Genomic DNA, 26,083 nt, shown 5'->3' on the forward strand with positions numbered 1-26,083 from the left:
TGGGGGTAAAAAAAAACATTATTCACCAAACGTAGTGTATGATGGCTACACACAGCCTTGCATTTTTTGTGAATGCATGGAGAAAGTGAACAGCTAACCAGTAGATCAGACACTCAGTGTTTGAGCTTGGGGAGAAGAATAGAAAAGGAAGAGTGGAATATTTGTTTAGGTATGATTCTAACATAACTAAATGAGAGTATGAAAAATGCTATCAAGTCAATTAAAATGAATGTGTAGGACCAGTGAGCAATGAGATATAAACATGAAAAAATGATTAAGATTAGCTGAAAATAAGAAGGTACTATTTGATTTCATGTTCAGTTTATTGGGCTTCCAGGAGACACACAATTCATGGAAAGGAGATATGACTTACTTTTGTATGATCTAGATAACATAAGACACAATCACTTTTTCTTCCTTAATAGCTTCTTTTCAACATGTATAATTTTCTGCATTTGAGGTCTTGTTACTGGTTTATAAAATTGGAATGTAACTGTTGATTTTTGTCCGATGTCTCTGTGAGATGCATTCTGCTATCCACACGATATTTCTTATCTCTTGCTCCTTCAACTTTACATATGCATAAAACACACCATAGTGGAATTGCCTGTTGAATGCCAGAACATTCATTTCCACCTAAGGAAAGAAAAGGTGACATGGATCATCAGTTTGTCTAGGACACACTACATTTATGAAGTAATAAACAAACTAGATATGAGTTCTGCTTGTATGGTGCTTATTTATTCTTAAATAGTGTGTAAATTAGACCAATAGTGTGTGCAGAGGTGATTTAGCACATCTGAATGAAGTGTCACATGAACAAACGTAGAAGGTATCAACTTAAAAAGTAAATTTATGAACTTACAAGACAGGCTTCACATTATAGCACTTATAGCAGAAAGGTGTGTTTAGGGAATGCATGTTTAACTTTTTATTATTTTTTATCTGGCTTTCAGTTGGTGGGCTAACCTAATTTAGGTAAAATAGTCCTTCTTGGTCACAACTTCAAAAAATTTGAAGAGACAGTTAAGGCTGTCTGCCTCTCAGGGCAGTGTGACAGTGTTCTAGAATTCAGACTGACATTGTCAGCTTTTTTTAGGTGCTCTGTACCTACAGTTCGTGTAGTTGCATTGCTTTGTTCTGCAAAATTAAGCAAGCAAAAGAAAATTAAATTCCCTAAAAACTAAAATTAAGTTACAAATTGCAGTTTTTCACTTTTCTCCATTTTGATATTAAGATGGAAAGAAATTAGGAGAGGGAGGCAGTCTGTTCTACTGCTTTGCAAACTAAGCAACACAGTGAGATGCAGAGGCTGCCCCTGTTCTGTAAGCAGACACTGACAAGAGAAGCTTCCTTGACTTCCCCTTTGTGATGCTGGCACAGCCTGTGTAGTTCTCTAAGATCCCTAATATGTTGGATTATTTGCCTTGTTTCCATTTTTTCTATGAAAGCGGGATGTTGGAAATGCCCAATGTCTAGGTACAGGAAAGTTCCCATGCTGCATGCAGTGACATCCCAGCTCTGAAGTCTGATTCTTTATTAATGTCAGTCATGGTTTACATGAGACAATAGTTTCTGTCAAGTAGATATACTAGAAAAAAATCTCTAGATTTGTGGAAACAAACTTGATTAGGAAAAAACAGAATTTTCTTAATTAAATAGACAGTAGCTAAGACCTGACTACAACTGATTAAACAATCTGCCCTTTTTAGAGAAAGAGAATAATTTAGGCTCTGGCTTTCCATATGAATAGTTCCCACTTAGGTTTAGTTGTGCCTGCATTTTAACAAAGAGTAAGCCCTTCCTGCAGGTGACATGGATTAGGGCGTGTGGGAAAACCAAGTAAGTTTCTGTGAGGATACTCTTGCTTTCCTTTTGTAATAACAACTATGGAAAAGCTACTTCTTCTAAAGCTTTCACTAAACACACATTCTGCACAGGACAATTTATGTGAGACTATATACAAGCTGCAGGGGTCTGACCCTCTGAGGAAGTAACACTAAACAATGTTAACTGAAAAGCATCAGTTGTCCTGAAGAAATATATATATATAAATATATATAAGTATATATATATATATATCCAAGCGAAAGAACATTTAAAGCCCATGATAACAACAAAAGCATATAAACCATAATATTTCCACTTCTGCCATACCTCTCGCTCATAGAAAACATCTTCCAGTGTCTTTCCCCCAGGGCCACCTACAGCCTCAAACAAAGGCTTGTAAACCTTAAAAACAAAGACAAGAATTTAAATGTAAAGGATATTTCATCTCTTATAAATTCATATAAATGCATTTTCTTAGAAATATAGATATTGGTGTGTGTGTGTGTGTGTGTGTGTGTCCTTTAAAGTAAATTTGTACAGAGGGCCTGAATGCCCTTTCACTTCTTGACACCCTTATCCTCCAAACAAATCCAAACAAACAAAGAGGTGAACAAATTTCTTACTTTCTCACATGTGATCTAAATGGGCTACAAGTACAAGGAAAACGCCATATTTTTCCTGATGTACATTGTCATTTTCACACATAAAAACACTGGGCTTAGTGAACCCTTGCAATTTGATTAGTATAGGTTTGTGAGTCCTTGAAATGACACCTGATACATCTCATGGAATTTCAAGTACAGAAAGAGTGAAAACTAGGGAGAAGCTCAAATTTTAACATTATACTAAAGTGTTGCCCACAATCCTAGATGAAAGACTAAGGAGGTTTATAGATACTGTTTGCTGGCTGTTTTACTGGAAGGATTTGGAAACCTACAAGGAAACACCAGGGTCACTCTTAAGCTGAGGAAATGAACTGCAGGATATACATGTGACTACCCACAAAGATGAGGAAGTGAATCTGGGGAAGAAGAATAGCCATGTGTGAGGAACTCCAGCCTGTCTTAGAGTGCTGAGGACAGAAGGAGGGAAAGCCAGTGAGTAGTTCCCTTCCTCTCTGTTTCTGCCACTCAGCAAAGGGGTTGGGAAAACCCATACATATCCCATGTTCTCCTGTAGTCCCTATAGATGTTCTGTACTAACTCTGCTTTCCCAGTGGATATATTTTTAAAAATTTTTTATTGAACTATTTATTTTTCTCCACTCCCTTTTCTCCCCACTCTCCTTCTACCCTCTTCCATGATCCCCATGCTCCCAATTGACTCAGGAGATCTTATATTTTTCTTCCAGTGGGTATTTCAAAGAAAGATTGAGGTCAGGCTGTTTGATGTAACTTTGACATGAGCTCTCACTTCCAGGAATTTGTCCCAGCCTCTTGGGGAAGTTGCTTTATAAGGTATTTCAAGATGTACTCAGTAGATAACCACTCCTGGGAGATTTAAACAAGGGCTTTTTTGGCAGGATCTTAAAAGATGCCAGCCAGCTTGGCCTAGAAACTTGAAGTGTTTCTCTGGGAGGCATAATTACAGAAAGAGGCACTGCTTGCTGCCATCTGTATATCAGTTTGGATGAGGTGTCTAAATGGATGTGTGAGCTTCTAAAGGGCCCATGCTGAAGTAATGCAAGACACTCAGTGTGCTGGGGAAATCACTTACTCCATAATTATCAGCTACTCTCTTCATCTGTTCAAAGTCTTCAGCTTGAGCTAACAAGTGCAGTCCCTCAGGATAGAGCTTGCCACAGGTGGGGAAGAGGGTTTCCCTGTCTTCTTTGCTCAATTCAGTGCCAAATGAGTTCAGAGTAATGATAAAAGCACGCCTGTCGGCTTCAAACTGAAAGTTAAAGGCATGAAAACAGCAAATCCAATAATCTTTTACACCACATGCTACATGCAGAATTGCATCTCTGAAGTGATCTGCTTTCCATGTTTACTTACAAAGTAGGCATGTCTTACTTATGTCCCTTTAGATCCCCTTGAAAAGGTGTAATTTGCTTGGAGAGATTGCCCAGCCCTGTAATGGCCTATGACTCTTGAAACCCCACCAAGCCTAATTTTCCAGGCTCCCTACAACAAGTCACTTACATGTTATGCTCACGTAGGTCACAGAGTAATGAATGTGCTTTCTGTAAAGGTGGTAAGAATACCACTAAAGTGCACACAGGGACAGAATAAGGCAATGCAAGTAAACGTGTCTGTCAAGGTGTTTGAACAACAAAAATGTGCAACACTACATGTTACTAACCCCTTTTAACTGTTACTGTCATTATTGTTGGTGTTATTGTTTGCGATGCTGAGGAAGCAACGTTAGTTCCTGCCAAGATGGCCAAGCTGCCTCAGTTATGCGACCCATGTACCCCTTAAAGTGTCCCTCTGTCACAGTTCTCTGTTTGTGCTCTTTTGCCTCTCTATCTGCCTGTCTCTCTCATGTCCACACTCTGCTGTCCTCATCCCCTTCTCCCAATAAACCTCTTGCATTAACTCTGCTGTATGTGGTGTGTTTGTTCTCTTAGTGGCTGGCATACCTTGGCAGGGCCCTTTCATCCAATCCAGGACCTCATGCATGTCACACCAGCTCTACCACTGAGCCACATCCCTAGCCCTATTTTATAGAATTAAATGTCATACTACAGACCATCTTTATTCATGGTTTGGGTTGTGTGTGTGTGTGTGTGTGTGTGTGTGTGTGTGTGTATGTTTAATGACCTACCATTAAATGACCGACCTCTGATTTTAAGAATCTCTGTAGCTAAGAATCATGCAGCTTGGGGTGACTTATCTTCCTTGTAAGGTCTTATTCTTCACGATCCTTAAATAGGTCAGTGTGTACTAATGACCAGTGCTGAACACCATAGACTGCTGAGCTCCTACTCCATCAATCCTATTTCCAATAACCATGCTATCTTTTTTGAGATTTCATTCCTATTCCTTTGTTTTCCATGTTTCTGCTATCTCTCAGTTTTCCTTATATCCACATTAAATAGTCCGTCATCCTTTATTCTCTTTTATCCTGAAAAATATATCTGTAAATATTCCTTATATATCTATATACATATATAAACATATATTTACCTTTAACCCATTGAGTTTGTGCTTCCCATATATGAATGGGTATGAGGTCATTCACCAAATTCACCCATTCCTACCATACCACATCTCTATAGAAAAGTAATTATCCCTTCTCCAGCAGCCACCAATAGCTCTTCAGCAGGTGTTGGGCCTCAGGTACTCTTCTCTGCTTTACCCTGGGATTGGAAGCTGAGATGGTGCCATGCAGGTTACACATAGGTAACCACAGCTGCTGTGAGTTGTGTATGTAATAGCTACGTCATGTCCAGAGGAAAGCATTTCACCACGTTCCTCCCCATCTACTAATTCTTACATCTTTCCTTTTAGGCCCCTTTTCTCTCCCTCAAGGGAACCCTCTTCTTCTTATCCTAAATATTGGTGGGCTCAGGAATTCTGCCCCAGGTCCTTGAAGTACTTTATTCTTACTATGTCATTCTAACATCTATCTCTGTACTTTTTCTTTTCCTACTCTTAATTCTTGGAAGAGCCCTGTCTTTTTTATTTGCTGTTCATTTTTGGAGTCAATGCTAGTCACACAGAGGATTCTAACTGAATCTAACAGAACAGCCTTACTGATTTCATCACTTTTGAATTCTCTACAATATTTCCTACAGTGGTGCTACTTAAAGTTGTGACTCAGTAGCTTTGACGTCAGTGAAAGTTAAAAATGCAGACTCTCAAACCACAGTCTATAGTTAAACCTACTGAACCACACTCTGCCTTTTAAGAAGACTCCAAGGCTGTTCACCAGCACAAGAAAGTTGGAAAGAACGACCTGGAGCTCTCCTTCATCACTTTCCACACTTACTAGCTAATAACAAAGCTGGGCTTGCAACACTTCTACTGGAACGCTTTTGTTAGAACAGGTGTTCCTTATCATCAGGAGAGAGTGCATTTCCACTGGTCCTTTTGATTGCTCTCATGGGACTTATGGGTGGGTCAGAAGCAGGGTAGTCTTATTTGGAAGCAAAGGCAATTACATTCTGGCTCCTGCATATAGCCAATCCTGTAAATCATTTTAGAACTTCCAGGGGTAAGAGAAGAACTGCAAGTGGATTGTTCATGGCAATAAGAATCCTTGAAATGAAAGATAGAGTAGGATAAGTAACATGTAGATAGTTGTGCCAGATATTCTTTGGTATTTTCTAGTTGTAAGATGTTAGAATTTTTTTTTCTTTTTTCTTTTTCTGGTTTTTCGAGACAGGGTTTCTCTGCAGCTTTTTTTTTTAAAGCCTGTCCTGGAACTAGCTCTTGTAGACCAGGCTGGCCTTGAACTCACAGAGATACGCCTGCCTCTGCCTTCCGAGTGCTGGGATTAAAGGCGTGCACCACCACCGCCCGGCTAAGATGTTAGAATTTTAAGAAGGGGAATATGACATGGTAGGCAGCATTGCAGACATCAAGACAGCAGAGGGCATGCCAGAGGAGGTTGTTGCAGTAGGAAACACATGATGTATTTGGAGGATGGTTACACCTTAAACACCTAAAGAAACTACTGTAAAACTGGATAGACAAGTAGATGGGGAGACACAAGGAAGCACTTCACATGCCAGGCTAAGGACAGATGACTCTAAATGACTGTAATGGATTATCCAAATAATCCATTCATTTCCCATGCCTTGCCTTTGTAAAAACAAAGTTTATTCCTTATAGTTTATTCCTTAGCTTGTAAGCACAAGTTCCATTCCATAGGTCTGCATACTGGAACACTCCCTGCACTTAGGGGGAAGAAGCATTCCCATCAAAAGCTCTCTTTATCATAACAAGTGCTTCTGTATCCATCTACTTGATATGTCTTCTTATGAATTCATTTTATGCTTTAATGTTCTTTGTTCCTTTTGTCTGAAGGCTCTTGGTATTATGTGTACCCTTATAGTGAACTCCACTCTAATTTAAAATGTTTAAATATATTGTTTTGATCACTCCTAAGCACAGTCTGACACAGATTCCTTTTATTTTTCAAGAGTCTTGGAAAGCCACTGAGGGATGCATGTTAAACACTAAGTGGAATCTGTGCCCTGGGGTGAACTCCAGCCTCTCTTTATGTCCACCCCAATCTCCCATGCACCTATGAGTCAATCTTCTGTCAAGAGGACCTCTGAGCATGGGTGTGTTCTGTGGTGATAAAGAGAAATTTTTTTTTTGGTTTTTCGAGACAAGGTTTCCCTGTAGTTTCTAGAGCCTGTCCTGGAACTAGCTCTTGTAGACCAGGCTGGCCTCGAACTCAGAGATCCGCCTGCCTCTGCCTCCCGAGTGCTGGGATTAAAGGCGTATGCCACCACCGCCCGGCGATAAAGAGAAAATTTAAAAAAGAGTCTTGACATTAGCTCCAGAGAAGACAGTGATGTAGTGTCCCATACATAATCAAATTCCTGTTCTTGGTGCAATTTGAACTATATTCTTTCTGCTCAAAGCTGGAATGGTGGAGAACTGCTTCGGTAGCCTTAGTTTTAGGCTTTTATAAGGATTATGTCATGAATGGAGCTATAATGGACTGTGGGTCCAACCTGCAGGATATTCCTGCTGTTCAATGTTCCTTCATTGGAGAGAGTTTGAGTGGATATTATGAAAATATTCATAACCTAGCAGTTGTTAGTAATATAAAATGTTTAATGAATTATAACCTACTTTCTACATATCTGTCAACAGGAATCATAACCACACATTTAAAGTAATTTTGTCTGATTGAGTTTTGCATTGGCAGAGATGAATCCAAAGACCCATATATTTTAGGTAAGTGTTCAACCACTGAGCACAATCTCAAGAAAACACTCCCTTAAGACATCAAATGATGTTGCTTATTGAATTTTCAGATAACTTCTGAGATAAAGAAATACAACAGGGTTAAAGTAAGGACAAGTATGCAGACTCATTTGGCAAAAACAGAGCCAAAGCGTCCTTCTTACCTCAAGAATGGGGCACATAATTTCTGCTGTGACATCACCATGATCCTTGCAGAATTTGTAGAATGCCTCAAGGTAAGACTTAGAAAGAAAGAGGATTATAAACCATGAAATGAATAATTTCCTTCTAGAAATATCCAGGTCATCTTTTCATAGCATATGAAATGCTCTAGTGGAAACTGAATTGTTTCTAACATAGGAGATATTCCATAGTAAATTTAATAGAGATTTAGTATACCTGTGACCCAGACTAATGAGAACTCAATAAAAGAACAAAATTGCACTTATTACAGTGTCTGATTACCTAACAGGCATTTCTGTAGTTCACTCCAGCTATTCCAACAAGAGTGCCAAGCACTTTGCTGAACTCTGCAAATGATATAGTAACTCTGATATTAAATTTCATAAGACATGTTGGTTTTGACTATGTGAATATGTTGAAAAGCAGAGCCTAGGTTGTCAGGTTAGACTGCCTGGGTTTGTATTCCAGCTCTAATACTTAACTAACTCAATAGTAAGTTCCTTCTGCCAAAGAAACCTCCTGTCTCTTCATCTCTCATGTTTATAAGAGGAACAACAATTGCACAAATCACAGCTTTGCTACTAGACTGAGCGAGTTAAGTCCCATGAATGGCTTAGAACACTATGTTCTCTTAGTTACATCTCAGGAGTGCCTCCTTTCAAGTGTCTCTTTATAAAACAAAAAAAGGCCTATAATGAAATTCTTTTGAAAGAACTATGTATTTGAGCTTAATACACTACTTATATACCACAGTGGTATATATTAATATACTTTATGAGAGTGTCCACTGGAAGACTTTTCTTGCGCTATAGTACATAGTCTATGCTAATGGTGGCAACAGAATTCAGACATTCTGCCAATCATGCAGTGGCACATATGACATTGTGTCAACCAGTTGGTAATGCTGGCATAGGTTTAAAATTACATTGACAGATTAATTTTAAGATTCAAAGTTTTATAACAAGATCTACAGCAAAGATGGATACTATAAAAGAGAATGTCTATTGTCTATGCTGCTTGCCTATGATATGGTTTTCCCACAAATTTATCTGCCTAACTACATCATCTAACCAACACATTTTGCATTTCAGGCATTGTACCTCGAGCAAAGGATAGAATAAACTGACATGCATGCATATAGCTCAAATGAGCCCAAACAATAAAGACTATGTTCCAAATATGCATCACTTCATAATTGCAGAAGCTGGCCAATGGGCAAGGTAACTTTGATAATAAAGAACTCCAATATATTATATTGTGTAATCAAGAAAAATACATCTGGGAGAACAATTACCTTGTATAGTTTATTACGCAGTAATTCAATATTCAGTTCATCGAGAGTATTTTCAGACATACAGTTTTGGAAGAATGGAGCTGAAAGCAAAAGAATATGAATCACAAGCCAGACTAGAAAGTGTAGGAAATAAGTATAGTGCCACCATGTGTGCTCACTGCTAATGAGAACTCTGTGGAGTAGCAGTCCACACTGGGTAAGGCAAATATTGATAAGGATGATAGAACTTGTTATTCATTAAGCAATTACCATGTGTGAACCTTAGGCACTACATGTTGTACCAAACAATGGATACACATTAACTTATTTAATTTTCACAACCTTGGAAACAGTCATTTAAGACTTGCTTACTCTTTGCAATTCCTTCCTTATACCCTAACACAACCTTATAGTAATATTTACCACCTGCAACCAAATTTATACCAGGCACATTGTTTTACTAAAATTATGTTTAAATTCATTTTCAAAACTGTTAGGGTTGGGCTGGAGAGATGGCTCAGAGGTTAAGAGCATTTCCTGTTCTTCCAAAGGTCCTGAGTTCAATTCCCAGCAACCACATGGTGGCTCACAACCACCTGTAATGGGGTCTGGTGCCCTCTTCTGGCCTGCAGGCATACACACAGACAGAATATTGTATACATAATAAATAAATATTAAAAAACTGTTAGGATTTGAAATGAGGAAATTGGGGATAAACTAAATTGCCCAAGTCATTATACTGGGACCTTGCAAAGTCTGGCTTCAGATTCACAGCTCACTCATTCCAGACTCACCTTGTTTCCGCCAGGCTGCACTAGCTAAGCCACAGATACTTAAACGTGACCTAGCACACCCTTGTCTTTTTTTACAATATCTGTTTGAAGCGTAACTATTTTGGCTCAGAGTGTGGGCCCATGGGTAGAGCATATTCTTAGCATGCAAAATACCCTATGCCCCCCAAATTATTTTAATTTTTAGTTCTGTCCCACCGTCTCAGTGGGTGAACGCACCCCTCATGGTCCTGACTTTCTTTCTCATGTTCTCCCTCCTTCTGCTCCTCATCAGGACCTTGGGAGCTCAGTCCAGTGCTCCAATGTGGGTCTCTGTCTCTATCTCCATCCATCACCAGATGAAGGTTCTATGGTAATATGGAAGATAATCATCAGTGTGGCTATAGGACAAGGCCAGTTCAGGCACCCTTTCTTCTGCGTTCACCCACTGAGATGGTGGGACAGAACTAACGGGAGATCACCAAGACCAGTTAGAATGGGACTGATGGAACATGCGATCAAACTGGACTCTTTGAATGTGGCTGATGGTGGAGGCTGACTGAGAAGCCAAGGACAATGGCGATGGGCTTTGATTCTACGGCATGGACAAGCTCTGTGTGAGCCTTGTCAGTTTGGATGCTCACCTTCCTGGACCTGGGGGGAGTTGAGAGGACCTTGGACTTAACATAGTGTAGGGAACCCTGATGGCTCTTTGGCCTGGAGAGGGTGGGAGTGGAGGTATGGGTGGAGGGGAGGGGAGGCAAGTGGGAAGAAGGGAGGAGATGCAAATTTTTAATAAAAAAAATGAAAAAAATATTTTTATATGCATGAGTGTTTTACTTGATGTATGTCTGCACCACAAGTATTCCCAGTACCTGCAGATACTAGAAGAGGTTGTTGTGTTCTCTGGAACACACCATGTGAGTTCTAGGTATTGAACCCAGGTCCTCCAAAGCAGCTGCTAGTGCTCTTAACCACTGAAACATCTCTCCAGCTCCTGGTCCCCAATTTAAAATGAAAGCTATTTTGCTTATAGTCAACAATGAATTGCTACCATCTAGAATTCTGACGGTAATAATGCTTGAAATTTTTCCCATTAACATTTTGAACAATGACATTTTTATTGGTGGTAAGTTATAATAAAATTAAGTCATTTCATAATTGATCTAGGTAAGTTAATAGAGGCTTTCAACTAGCTCATAGCAAAGACATTCATAAACTTCTTTAAACAAAATGGTCCCTAGATATGACCCGAATTAAATAAGAGTTTAATATGAAATGATAAGGAAAACGGAAAGGGAACACATAGTTTAAGAATGTACAAGTTTATCACTTAATTGCTATATCCTGGTAGAAAGCATATGGATTTGGTGGTTGGGATATGAGCTCTAGTCCCTTCCTTAATTTGAATGGCTTATAAATGACTGAGACCAGATTGCTTCACATGAAAGATGAGAAAGCAAGGTTAGATGGTTTTTCTGTGTATGTGTATATTTGTATACATATCCCTATGTACATGGATGTCCACACACACGTGTGTGAGTGTGTGTGTATGCACAAGTAGAAGACAGAGGACACCTAAGGTATCATTCCTTAAGAGGCACCCACCTCGTGTCTTGAGATAGGATCTCCCTCCATGGCCTGGAGCTTGCCAAATAGGCTCAGCTAGAGGTCCTGCAAGTCCTATCTAGTGCTGGGATTAGACAAATGTGCGACAATACTTAGGTTTTTCCTTACAAGATTCTGTGGAACAAACTCAAGTCCTTATGCTTGTAAGAAAAGTGCTTTACCAACTGAGCCATCTCCCTAGGCCTAGATGATTCTTTGATATTGTCTGTTTTTATGAAGTAGGGTCTCTCTGTGTAACCAAACTGACCTCAGGTTTGTCAACCTCTTTCTTTAGTCACCATGTATGTGCCACCATGCCCAGCTCAGACATCCTGTCAGCAACTATGAACCTGTATAGTATAAACTACTTTCATAAAAATGTTTCATATTGAAGGTGCATTTTCTGATGACTATGCTAACATGCGCTGGCCATTTTACAAATAAGTATCCATACTAGATGTAAAGCAAAGGATAACCAGACTACAACCCACAGTACTAGAGAAACTAGGTAACAAGGAGGCCCCTAAGAGGGATGTATGGATAACCCTGGGAAGGAGAAATAGATGAGATCTCCTGGGTAAACTGAAGGCAGGGGGTGGGATAGTAAAGAGGAGGAAAAGGGCATGAGAGCATGGGGGAATTGGATGGGGAAAGGACAGAGGGGGAAAACAATGAAAGAGATATCTTGACAGAGAGCTATTATGTGGCTAGGGAGAAACCTGGTACAAGGGAAACTCCCAGGAACCCACAAGGATGACCCCAACTAAGATTCCTAGCAATAGTAGAGAGGGTGCCTGAACTGGCCTTCCCCTGTAATCAGAATGGTGACTACCCTAACCGTAATCATAGAACCTTCATCCAGTAACTGATGGAAGCAGATGCAGTGATCCACAGCCAAGCACCAGGCCAAGCTCTAGGAGTCCAGTTTAACAGATGGAGGAGGGAGTATATGAGCAAGGGGTTGGTGTCAAGATCAAATGAGGAAATCTATAGAGAACTGAACCAATCTTGAGGCAACTCATGGACTCTAGATGGACAGCTGTGGAGTCTGCATGGGACCAAACTAGGCCCTCTGCATGAGGGAGACAGTAGTGTAGCTTGGTCCTGACTCAACTGAATGTAACCAGGCTTTGTGGACTCCTCATGAAAGGCCTTACCCTTTTACAGGAGTCAGTGGGGGAAGGCAGGGTGGGGGAACAGGAGGAGGGATAGGAAGGGCACTTGTGACTGGTGTGTAAAATGAATAAGAAAATTAAAATACAAAAGAAAAACAAATAAAAACAAAAAATAAGTTTCCATACCTAATGGTGTTTCAACCAGCACAGCCTTGAAAAGATCTGAGGTTGTTTCTGCAATGTTGACTGCTTCCATCTCTGTGAAACGGCCCAATGGGTGACACTTGGCTAGAACTTCTTTCACAGACTTCTTTTGCAATGCCCCATTCATGAGCAGAATTACATTGTCTATCATATAGCTGCATCTGGAATAATACCCAAGCATTAGAGAACAATTAACTGGGTAGTGTGGTGATTTTGTAGTTGGGCCCTGAAAAAGTCCACAGGTCAGACTTCCTGGGAAATGACATTCAAACTCAAGGTTGAAGAATGAGTGGAGTTTTTGACATAAAGCTCTGAGTCCTGGAAGAGAGAGGTTTTCAAGGTAGAAGGAAGAACATCTGAGACAACATATGCACATAAAGTCTGGATCACTGGGGTAGGCCCAAGATTGCCATGGTAGGTCATTATAGATAAAGGGAGGAGCTTGGGTATTAAGGATATTGGTGAATGCTGAATGCTTCAACTATAGGGAATGTTATGGTCTATGTGTTTAATATTAAAATGGAAGAAAAGGTAAATACATACATATATAGAGTGTAGTGCTTCACAAAAGTTATTTTATTTACTCTCCGTAACATCACTGTAATATTGTTATTATTATTGTTTCCATTTTTTATTTGAGGAACCTGTGGCCCAGATAAATGCAAATGTAGCCCATGATAGCAACTACATCTAACAAATAGGACAGTTGAGACCCAAACTCTGGCAGTCTGCTTCAAGGACAGTACTTTTTAGTCCTTGTATTACTCTGTTTTCAGTGTTTAGGACTATGAATAGACTGGGAAGTTTTTGCTTGAGAAGAGACAATGTGGGAAGAAGACATTTACAGAACATGTAGATTCTGGACAGAATGAGTTTAAGGTGTACAAGAGCTAACCAAGAAAGAACAATAAACCCTCAGAAGTGTAAACTAAAGATATCCAGAGACGGGGGAGGCAGTTTAAAGCTAGAAGACAAAGCCTGAGAGGGATTACGATCACTCCCTAGAGAGTTTGTGCGCAGGCTAGTTTTGTGTTCACTTGACACAAGCTATAGGCATCTGATCGGAGGGAACCACAATTGAGAAAATGCATCCATAAGAATGGTCTTTAGGCAAGCATATAGGACATTCTGTTGCTTACTGATTGGTGTGGGAGGGCCACAGTTGGGCTGGTGGTTTGGGGTTCGATAAGAAAGCAGGCTGAGCAAACCAGTAAGCAGCACTCCTCCATGGTTCTGCACCAGCTCCTGCCTCCAGGTTCCTGCTACATTTGAGTTTCTGCCTTAGCTTCCTCCATGAATAGAGATTCAGGATATGAAAGCCAAATAAACATTTTCCTAGCCTCATGGTGTTTCATCACAACAACTGAAACCTTAACTAAGATAGTAGCAAAGAGTTATTCTATGTGACCACAGGAGGAACCTGTGATAAAGTGTATGAAGAAAAACGGCCAGATGGGGGATAGCCAGGGCAGTAGCTCCAAAAAGTTCTAGAAAGTTATAAGGAGATATTAAAGAGTGTCAATGGCCACAGGTACATTAAGGTAGACACTGACACAGACATCCATATGCTACAGAAACTAAGAGACCATCTAAGCTAGTAAAAACACTTAGTAGAGTGTGTTTGTGGGAGAGGAAAGGGGGAGACAAAGGCAGAGATGATCAATGTATGTTTAAATGAGTAGGAAATGAGAAGGACAAAGAGAGAGAGCTCATATGACCACCTTACCTTTTTTGTTTTGTTTAGTTTTTTTGTTTTTCAAGACAGGGTTTCTCTATAGCTTTGGAGACAAGCTGACCTTAATGTAAGGAGAAAATAGCCTTGCATGGGCTGGACATCTTGCAATTTAGAAGGTCAGTATTTGCTTCATGTGAAAGAGAAGGGGGAATGTGTAATGCCAAGGGGGAGAAGCAGTGGAGAAAATGAGGCGACAGGTTAGAGGAGGGAAGGGACAGTCCACTGGTGAATGAACAAACAAACCATGTTTGACAATGGTGGAGACTGCACCACAATATAGACTTGAAAAGTGACACCTTGCAGTGGATCACAGTGAACTCGGATACTGGAAATGCTGTTGCAGGAGCCTGGTGCATGGGTTACATGCTTACTCATTCTTCGAGTAGACTTGTTTCTAAAATAGCAATAACACCAGTTCTTATAGCATTGTTTAGGAAAGGAATGATTAGGATATATCTCTTTCCTTTCCTCCTCCTTGCCCCAGCTCTAGAATCAGTTATTTCTCTGAGGAAACCTTTTGGTCCTATTTATGAGCTAATACTGCTAGAGCCAATGTCTGGGCACTATTTGGGCTTCGTAGAAGATATTCTGTTTGACCGTCTCAACTGAGAGAATGAAGTACTTATGTGTGTTCTAACCAAAGGTTCCATTCTATTATCCTACTTAGTCCCTGACACTCAACAGTATCATCCATTAGTAAATCTCAGTTTTAGAGAAATCTCTCATGAATTTCAAATCTATGGATTTGGGAATATATTCTTTGTTTCTTATAAATACAAATAATTTTATTATAGATTTATAATGTAAAATAAAATAAATAGGTGCATGCTTTTAAGTTCCATATTGTTTTTCTGGAGATTGAACTAGGCATCAGAGATGCTGTGACAGCATCCTGTCATTGAGCTATGCTCCCAGCTGTGATCTGAACTCTTGTACTTCTTTTTGGTGTACATGATCACTCCTTTTTCCCACAGGTACCACAGTCACACGAACCACAGAGGCATACAACCCAAAAGCCTCTGATAAGCTTCTCTTCTCTTTTCTTTGTCAGCAACACTACTGCTTTCACTCTTAAAGTAACTGCGACCTCCTTCTGCCATTAAGGTCAAACATACATTTCCGTTCCTGGTATACAAGCACTTTTAAAATTGGTGTATGATTACCTCTTCAGCAAAGGATAGGATAATTTAAAATAAAGTGTATATTTTCAGGTAGAGGGATATAGCCCAGTGGTGGAATGCTTGCCTAGCATGTACCAAAGTCTGGAATATGACCCATAGCACTGAAGGGGGGAAACAAACATTTTAGAAGAGAGAAATATCTGAGTGGTGGTGGCACACACCTTTGATCCCAAGCATTAGCAAGACAGAGGCAGGCAGATCTCTGCAAGTTTGAGGCTAGCCTGGTCTATAGAGCTAGTTCTAGGTCAGTAAGGGGTACACAGAGAAACCCTGTCTTGGAAAAAGAGAAGATGAAGGAGGAGGAGAAGGAGGAGGAGGAGGAGGAGGAGGAGGAGAGAGAGAGAGAGAGAGAGAGAGAGAGAGAGAGAGAGAGAGAGAGAGAGAGAGAGAGAGAGAGAGGAAGGGAGGGAGGGAGCAGACCTCTGAAGAATGTTCTAGGGGGCAGGAATGAGACTTAGTAAGAGTCTGAGAAAAGTGGTAAAAGGAAGACACTCATCAGAGTGAGTGGGGTGAGGTTGGCAACTGCAAATGCCTGGGTAAGGTGAGAGCATGCTTGGCAACCCACAAGCATTTGGTGGCACAGAGGAGCAGGGTTCAAGACTGAAGGGGGTGTGTAAACAAGTATCAAAACAGAGAAATAGAGCATTCTTTTAAACAAATTTGGAACCAGAGAACATGAAGGGGCAGACTTGCTAGGGCCATGGGGCAGATTAAAGTAAACCATGCATATCAAAGCGGTTTTTAAATCATAATAAGATCATCACATTAGAAGGAGCCGAGACTTGGGAATAGATAAACATGATTCTAAGGCCAGTTCTGCCACTTAAAAGCCAGTTCTCAAGCACTCCATTTCCTCAGCTTAAGAATGGAAATATTTATTCAGTTTTGAATGGTTGACCTCAGAATTAGTCATAATAAGAAAACACAGGAGAGTGCGTCAAATTAAAGAAGGTCATACACTCTGAGAGGAGATTTTCCTACAAATTGGTCTCTGTAGGTGTGGAAATAGAATGTGAAAAACCACATATTTAATATGAAAAATTTCGCAATGTTTATATCTTTTTATTGAGCTGGAGATTTCTTCATATGTGGGTTTGTTTTTTTTTTTTTTTTTTGGTTTTTCGAGACAGGGTTTCCCTGTAGTTTCTAGAGCCTGTCCTGGAGCTAGCTCTTGTAGACCAGGCTGGCCTCAAACTCAGAGATCCACCTGCCTCTGCCTCCCGAGTGCTGGGATTAAAGGCGTGCGCCACCACCGCCCGGCTCATATGTGGTTTTACATTTACTTTTAAATAAAAGAACCCTTTCTTTTTTTCAGGGGTGTATTAGATTTTTAAAAAATACCAATTCTAGTTCCCATTCCCTCCCTGTAGTGATGAGATGAGCAGGCCTGCTTTTTGTCCCGCCCGGCTCCTGCATAGCTAGCTTAGCCCCAGAAATAACAACAGACAAACTGTATTCATTTAAACACTGTCTGGCCCATTAGTTCCAGCCTCTTATTGTCTAATTCTCACATCTTGATTAACCCATTTCTAATAATCTGTGCAGCACCACGAAGTGGTCTCTTACCAGAAAAGATTCAGCATGTCTGACCTGGGGGCTGGCTTCATGGCGACTGTCCAAGAGAGGAGAGGCATGGCATCTGTCTCAGAGAGGAGAGGCATGGCGATTGCCCGAGGCATCTGCCTCACTCCCAGCATCCTGTTCTGTCTACTCCACCCACCTATGTTCTAACCTATCAGGCCAAGCAGTTTCTTTATTAATTAACCAATGAAATCATCAGATAGATAGAAGACACACCTACATCACCTCCCCTCTTCCCATTCCCTCCACACACCCTCCCACCCCACCCTCATCTAATCTTCAGAGAGGGTAAGGCATATTGCTTTGTGGAAGGTACAAGGCCCTCCATACTATATCTAGGCTGAGCAAGGTATACACCCAAAGAGAATAGGATCCCAAAAAGTCAGTACATGCAGTAGGGATAAATCCTGGTGCTACTACCAGTGGCCCCTCAGTCTGCCTCAGCCATGCAAATGTCAACCACATTCAGAGGGACTAGTGGGGTCCTATGCTTGTTCCTTCCCAGTCTGGCTGGAGTTGGTGAACTCCCATTAGCTCAGGTAGACTGTTTTAGTGGGTGAACCCATCATGCCCCAAAAGATGCTCAATCATACTACAAAAGCATTTGTTCAACTATGTTCATAGCAGCATTATTTGTAGTAGCCAGAACCTGGAAACAACCTAGGTGCCCCACAACCAAAGAATGGATAAAGAAAATGTGGCACATTTACACATTAGAGTACTACTCAGCGGTAAAAAACAATGACGTCTTGAATTTTGCATGCAAATAGATAGAATTAGAAAACACTATTCTGAGTGAGGTAACCCAGACCCCAAAAGATGCATATGGCATGTACTCACTCATAAGTGGATACTAGCTATAAACATAAGATATTGCACTATAGTTTATGATGCTAGAGAAGCTAGGTAATAAAATGAACCAAAAGAAAAACATATATAGGTTCACCTGGAAATTGGAAACAGACAAGATCACCTAAAAGAACCCTTTCAATTTTCACTGTTTCTCTTGGAGGATAGAAGGTGGGGATAAGAAGCCTAGCAGTTGTGTAGAAGGCTGAGACATCCAAAAAACCATGAGCCATGGTGATGTCATAGTTCAGGGCCATTTACTTGAGTTTAATCTTTGGAACCAACCCACTGTGGAAGGAGGGAACCAATTCCACAAAGTTATCCTTTGAAATCTACATGAGTGTGCCTGTATTCACACATGCACACACTAATAATAAAGAAAATTAAAAAGGAAATGAGCTGGTTACACTGGGGGATTATCTTCAAGTGCTTAATTTTTTATAAGTATTTTGAAAAACAGTTGACATTCTTAATCTCTCTCTCTCTCTCTCTCTCTCTCTCTCTCTCTCTCTCTCTCTCTCTCTCTGTCTCATCTCTCTGTGTCCAGTTCTCCAGTTCTGTACTTTTGAACTCTTCATGTCTTTGGATGTTCATTATTCTAGATGGTAAAAGTTCAATTTTAATTTTCTCTTTGGCAATGAAATCATTAACTTTAATACAATATTATTAAAGTATATCATATCCATAAATAAAAATGTTATAATGAGCTCATTATATTTTATAATTAACATATGCTATTATGAACCCCCCAGACAAAAATGGAAGCAGTTCTTACCAGTGGCTGTCCTAAGTGACAGTGACTTTTGTACATAAAAAGACTTGAACTTGTTTTAAATGGAAGCACTGAAGACTCAGTCTGAACTCCTTTCTTTGGTCTCAAATGATTATACTGGATATATGGTCTAAAGGTATGCAATTATGATGTGGCTTGATCCTGGAAGTCACATCTTTCTTACATAGGGGTGTGCATGCTATGGTGTGTGTGGAGTGAGAGAACACCATGAGGGTGTCAGTTCTCTCCTTCCACGAGGTTCTGGTAGATAAGTATCTTTACTCAATGAGTCATCTTGTGAACTGAGGTTTTTACATTTTTTTTACATTTTTACATCAAGTTTGATTGCTCCAGTTCCTTCCTACCTAAGAGACCACACCAGCATCCTTCTATCTGTGCTCTGTGACAACTGTCTTAGGTGATCAGAGTTCTTAGATATGTTGACTAGGTCATGTTTGCACATATGGGAAACAGAGAAAGGAACATACCATATAATTTCAGATATAACTGTTCACTAACAGAGCTTGTGTGTGTGTGTGTGTGTTGTGACATATTTGGTACATTTTAAAACAATTTATTTCATCCCCCAGTGAAACTCCTCAATGGAAAGTACTGGTTCACTCATACAGGCTGACTTGTCATTCATTATGACTCAGTAAGGGCCACACTATATCTCTCGACTTAATAATTTTTCAAGTGAAGGTTTGACTTGATTAACATCTAATTAAGTCATGGAATTGCTCAATTCAGACCCAACCAGATGTACTCCATGGGGAAGTCCTGACATTCTGAATGGTTTGCAAATACACTGCTGAGAATCAGAACACACACAAACATTCTGCTCCCTCTGCATTTTCAGTAACATTTCTATTTCTCTGAAGCTTCTTTTTTTTTAAAAAAAAGAGGAAGTGAAAATTAACTTTTCAGAATGATTTAATTTTTGTTTGTCACATTTATTTTTCCTTCTAAAAAATAACATGCTGAAAAATTATTTCCCATTTAGCATTGCCCATAATAGCAAACATCAAAAATGAGGATGTTGCTTACTGTACATCACACAAAATCTACAACTGTTCATCTCTTTAGTATTTAAGAGAGTGACCAGACTTGCTGAAAATTCCTCAAACTTATTTACATTTTTTCCATACCAGTGTTAAGTTCTTTGTCATTTCCCCATGCATAAAGATGCTAAAAGTTCAAACCCCTCTCACCTTCTCAGGCAATAGTCAGATACATTTTTATTTTAGCTTTTAAAAATGTTTATAACTCAGGGCTGGTTAAGAGCCCTTGCTGCTCTTGAAAAGGACTGGGATTGAGTTCCCAGTACCAACATCAGGTAGTTCACAGCTGCCTGTAACTCTAGTTCCAGGGGAATCTGACACCCTCTTCTGGCATCCTCTGGAACCAGGCAAGCACTTGGTATACATACATAGGTATTCACACATCCACATAAAATAAAAATAAACCTGAGGGGTGTCTTCAGCTGGAAGGGAATCTCTGTCTGTCTGACTGTTTATTCTCTCTGCCCCTGTGTCTTGCTTTCTATGTATGTATACTGGCAGAAGCAATGATGAGTGTAAGAAATACTCAGCACATTCATTCACAAATATTCATTACATATTTAATGTAATGTACGATCTGGAGTTGATTATTTTGCCATTTCCAACTTGTGCTCTTGGGTAAGTTATTTCATGTGTTCATTTGAAATATAGCTATTCATAGTTCTTAACCATGTGCAAAGACAAGGACTTTACTAAGTTTGGTTTTTTTTTTTTGAGTGTTCCAGGTTTAGAGCAGAAGAGGGATGACCATTTCCTGCATTTTCTGTAACATTTCTATCCACAGAATGATCATAATATGAAAAAGATGGTTCCTCCTCTTCAAGCAAACTTGAAGCTTCTCAGGAACTGAGAAAACTATTAATGGATAAAAGTATGTTTTGGGTCAGTTAGATGAGTTAAACATGCTGGAAGCATCTATTACAGTCTGCAAGCATGGCATCTCATCTTTAGTGTGTTCAATTATCACTCAGAGCAGGTTTTATAGACTGCTATTTTTTTCTTTCTGATACAGTGTAGTGAGAAGCGGCGGGGCTGTGTCCCGCCACCCGGCAGCCGGCTAGCTTTACACCCGAAATAATTACACGGAAACTGTATTCTTTTAAAACACTGCCTGGCCCATTATCTGTAGCCTCTTATTGGTTAATTCTCACATCTTCCTTTAACCCATATTTAGTAATCTGGGTAGCACCACGAGGTGTGGCTTACCAGGAGAGATCTTAACCTGCGTCCATCTCGGAGAGGAGCAGCATGGAGACTCACTATGGCGAATGCCTGAAGCGTCTCCCCAACTCCTGCTTCCCAGCATTCTGTTCTGTCTACTCCGCCTACCTAATTTTCTGTTCTCTTAAAGGGCCAAGGCAGTTTTCTTTATTAATAATGAAAGTAACACATAGACACTCCTCCATCAATACAGAGACGAAACAAATCCTAGTGAATAGTAAAGGATCTGAGAGAAGTATAATCTGCTAATATGTAAAATATAAAAATGATTATCTTTTGACAAAGCAATTTCACTTCTGAGAATCTATACTAAAGAAATGATGTCACATGAAAGAGCAAGTGTAGCTGCTGTGAGATTGATTACTGAGCCACCTGAAATACCAAAGAAATTAAACAAGCTAGAGGTGATGCCTGTACTATCAGTGCTCTGGATCCTAGGCTGGAGGACTGTGAAGTCACAGTCATCTAAGATTTACAGAGAGGCCTTTTAAAACTGATATATCAATCAATCAATCCAGATAAAGAAAAAGGAATGATTAAATGAATCATGGTGTACCCAAAATAATATGATATACTGTGTTCACTGTCTAAAATACATTTTACATGTATTTATTTGGAAAATTCATAATAAATATGAAATAGACAATGTCTATAACGCCGTGCTACAGTCTACAACAAACAATAAAACTAATGATATAAATTTGTCCTTCTATGTAAACATGTGTATACCTGAAACTTTTCACATGGAATATGTAGGAAAGATATAATCAAAACTTATGTATGGTTACCATGGAACTTTGGAACATCAGTACTTAATATAGTCCCATATTTTAAAAAACCCAATAATGTTAGTGCCACTCAGTATGGTTGTTGTGAGAATTAATTGAGCCCAATACATATAAAGCATTTATAAATGCACTACCTTGTAGTGAGTATTAAATTCTAATTAAAAACTAATTTTTTTAAACATAGTTATTCTTTGCAGTAAAAAAAAAGGAAGATAAACTAAAACTAGGACAACAGATATCTGGATCACTACCAAGGTAGATGTTAATCTGTATCCTAAGAACCAAGGTTATGAAACAGCCTCAAATCTCTTTAAGCAATCACAAGGAAGGAGAAACAGTTTGGAAACCAGGTTACCAGGCTCAACCCCGCCACCTGGTGGACAACTCATGGTTAGGCAGCTCATGGACAAAGCCCAAAGGAAAGAGCTTGCCTTTGACCCAGATTTGTATCCCACTTGAAAATCTGTTGCAAGGGATGACATCCTAAACTCCTCCACACCCACTCCCTTAATATCCTTAATCCTCAGGCGCGAATTTTGCTAATTTCAGTTGGCATCAGCAGCTGAGCAGCAGTATTAAACTGGTCTCTTTTCCTTTGTTCGTTTGACCACTTCCTCATACAACCTCTTCCTACAAGCTTGGCTTGGATGTTTGTCTCTTTGCGCACCCTTTCCTCACTCCCCCAGGTGAACATTGTGCTGGCATTCGCCAGTAAAATTTGCTTTTTTTTTTTTTTGCATGTTTGAAGATTTTTGAGTGAAGGTAGACTGGATTATTGTGTAATAAGTGCATATGTTTACAGGTGATTTTTCACAAATCTGCAATTTATGTAACAACCCAGGGACCCTCATTTGGTTTAACCATATCCCATTTTCTCTTGAAATTACTAAACATTTTTAAACCAAAGACTCTGTACTTTATTAGCAGTTGCTATCACAAAATACGAAGCTGATCCCTTTTTAGAATTAAACTCACAACTCTGTATTGTATAAAATGACATTTCTTCCTTAGTTGGAAACCAAGGCTTTGAATGACTAAAGGACTTTTTCTTGGGGGGATCCAAAAGTAGCATAGTGTAGAGTCGTGGTTATGAGAATTTCCCAACCTGCATCAGGATCATCTGTAAGATTTATTAAATAAAATGCAGATTCATAGACATGTTCCAAGACTCACTAAGCCATGATTTTTGGAAGCACAATCTTGGAATCTGCACCTTTAATAATTCTTTCAGTTAGAAAACAAAACCCTTATGAATCTATTAATATTAGACTCTTGCACAAATCCTTATTTGCAGTAGCTCTTAAAGCATGTATTGTGATGATCCAACAAATATCTCCCAGTTTAGGCAGACCAGATTTCAGTTCTGCAGAATAGCTCTAGTGTTTTCAGCTCTTATAGGGCTGGGGAGGTTAAAATGATAAGACCGTTATCAGTCACTTCAGGTGAGACTATTTAGCCACGCACGTTCTTGCTTCTGGTGGAATTTCTGGAGGCAGTGAAAGCTTTCAGGCAGAGCCTTGTGTACGATTGGGAGAAAGACTTTTCTGTCTGGAAACTCACAACCAGGAATGAACAGTGATTCTGAAGTAAGTGACTTTGCATCACTGTGACAGAGCCTGATGTAAACAATTCAAGAGAAAGACTGACTGACTCATCATTTCGGAAATTTTACTCAACCACCGGTGGGAAGCAGTGGCAGAGCAGAGCCTTCTACTCACACTGGCCTGGGAGCTGGATTCGCGTAGTTGCTCACACAGGCTGAACACAAACCGCTCACAACTTTTGTGAATTGAGAAAGGCTTGCCAGAAGTAAAGCTTGGTCTACCTACACTTAAATGATATTTATCTGATCAGCACAACACATGAGATGACACCTGTGACATCCTGTGACATCATGAAGACATGAAGTGGGCAGGAAAGGCATGCCCTGAGAGACATGCCTTCTACTTCCTTCAACCAGGGCCCAGCTCCATCACCTTCCAATAATTTATTCAAAATATTAGCCTATCCATAGAGTCAAGTATTGATTAAATAAGAGAGAGGCCTTAAGTTCTAGCCTTTGGTGGAAAAAAAGTCTCTCACAGACACACCTACAAGTGTGCTTTGCTTTTCTCTTGGCATCTTTTAATCCAATCAAACTGATAGTCAAGATTGATTGCCACTATTGCCAATCACAAAATATTATTGGAAATGTGACTGTGGCAATTAAAACATAGTATGTAATAGTATGTATATATATATATATATATATATATATATATATATATATATATATATATATTATGGGGTGAGTACATTTTCTTTTCCGGGCCTGTCTATTTTGCTTCTTGTATGTCCTTTTTTAGGTTGGGAAAATTTTCTTTTGTGCTTTTGTTGAAAATATTAAATATTTTCTGGGCCTTTGAGTTGAGATTCTTCTCCTTACTCCTATTCTTAGTATTCTTAGATTTGGTCTTCTCATATGTCCCAGACTCCCTGTATTCTTTATGTAAGGAAATTTTTGTATTAAACATTTTTGACTAATATATCTATTTCTTCTATCATATTTTCAATTTCTGAGATTCTCTCTTTCATCTCTTGTATTCTGTTGGTTGATGCTTGTGTCTGTAGCCTTTCTTTATTTACCTAGATTTCCCATTTCCAGAATCCCCTTTGGTTGTAATATACAAAACACTAAACATACAAAACAAAGAAAGACTATTAAAAACTGCAAGGGAAAACATCAAGTAACAGAAAAACAGACTGATTATAATTTCATATAACTTATCAGTGGAAACACTAAAAGCCAGAAGTTCCTGGACAGATGTCCCATAGACTTTGAGAGAAAACTGATGCCAGCCCAGACTACTATAACCTGAAAAACTTCCAATTACAATAAATGAAAAAGCAAGATATTTCATGATATAAACAATCTCTATCTATGATCTAGCCCTATAGATTATACTAGCCAAAAAATCTGCTTCCAAATGACAACCACTTGCAAAGGAAAAACTAGCTTTCTTCAATGGAATCTCACTGAGTATTTAAACTACACTTGAGGGCAGACACCATGCTCAGCAGTACATAGCCAACACAACAAAAATTCAATGATATTTCTGTTAATTTCCATCTCATATCACATTTTTGGGGATTTCTATTTCTTGGTATTTTTTGCTTGTATGTTATGGCTTCTGATTTTGTCTTCCTATGGGTTTGGTTTGTGTATATGTATGTGTGTGTTTTTCTAGTATTTTTTTGCTTTTAAAAAACATAGTATATAATAAGCAAAGCTTTGAGAAAGGGAAATACAAAGTTTAATATATCTAAATAGTCTGAACTAGAGGGAAGGCTCTACAGCCATTTAAAAACAACGTCAGAATATCATTTATGTTGGAAAAGGGTGGCAGTGAAAGCAGGGAAGCTAAGGTTTCAAATCAACAGTGATTTTAGTTCTTTAGAAATGAATAGAGACTATACAAAGATGTCAAGCAATGATGACATAAATGGTAATTTATTTACATTATATGCTTTAATTCACATTGGATTTTGAACTTCTTTTGTCTACAGAGAAAAATAAAACCCTTGTAAATTATTTCTTCCTTTTTCCTAGACTGCCTCGTAACTACTGCTGTTTTCCCTCACTCATCACAAATCTAGATACTAAATTCTGAGACCTCTAACTCCTAAAAGTGTCTAACCACAATGTAACCATCCCCTCTTTCCTATCTCCCCTGCTAAGATTTCCAGCGCAAATTTAAGAAATAACTTCCTCTGCATTTTCTATGCTTTGTCTCATCTCCTGAACACATCTTTTATAATAACAACAGAATTATCTCCCTAAATACATCATTCCACTCACTTTATGAAGTAGGAAGAATTAACAAGTAAAAACAAATAAGTAAACAAGAAGGAATGCAGCACATTTAGAACAGGGCTTCTTGGAGTACAATACTTGGTACTTACAGTCTGCAGACTTAGGGAGATTATTTTTCAATGTCCCAGTAAATAAGTATGAAAGCAGCATTGGAAGTTATTGAATGAGCACTGTATACACAAGAGTCCTA

The 26,083-nt window shown here is 39.2% G+C and overlaps 1 protein-coding gene across 1 annotated transcript in view; it reads right to left on the reverse strand.

Annotated features, from left to right (window-relative positions):
- Nucleotides 1-304: 304 nt before the first annotated feature.
- The window catches only part of Atp6v0d2 (ATPase H+ transporting V0 subunit d2), a 33,235-nt gene continuing 7,456 nt past the window's right edge, over nt 305-26,083 (reverse strand). The window contains exons 3-8 of the mRNA XM_038347073.2: nt 12,835-13,013; nt 9,177-9,256; nt 7,864-7,941; nt 3,546-3,722; nt 2,158-2,232; nt 305-636 (exon numbers count right to left, since the gene is read on the reverse strand). Of these exons, the coding sequence (XP_038203001.2) occupies nt 475-636; nt 2,158-2,232; nt 3,546-3,722; nt 7,864-7,941; nt 9,177-9,256; nt 12,835-13,013 (751 nt within the window). The 3' untranslated portion in view covers nt 305-474. The remainder of the gene's footprint in view (nt 637-2,157; nt 2,233-3,545; nt 3,723-7,863; nt 7,942-9,176; nt 9,257-12,834; nt 13,014-26,083) is intronic.

This window comes from Arvicola amphibius, chromosome 11, assembly GCF_903992535.2.
Source record: "Arvicola amphibius chromosome 11, mArvAmp1.2, whole genome shotgun sequence".
Lineage (NCBI taxonomy): Eukaryota > Metazoa > Chordata > Mammalia > Rodentia > Cricetidae > Arvicola > Arvicola amphibius.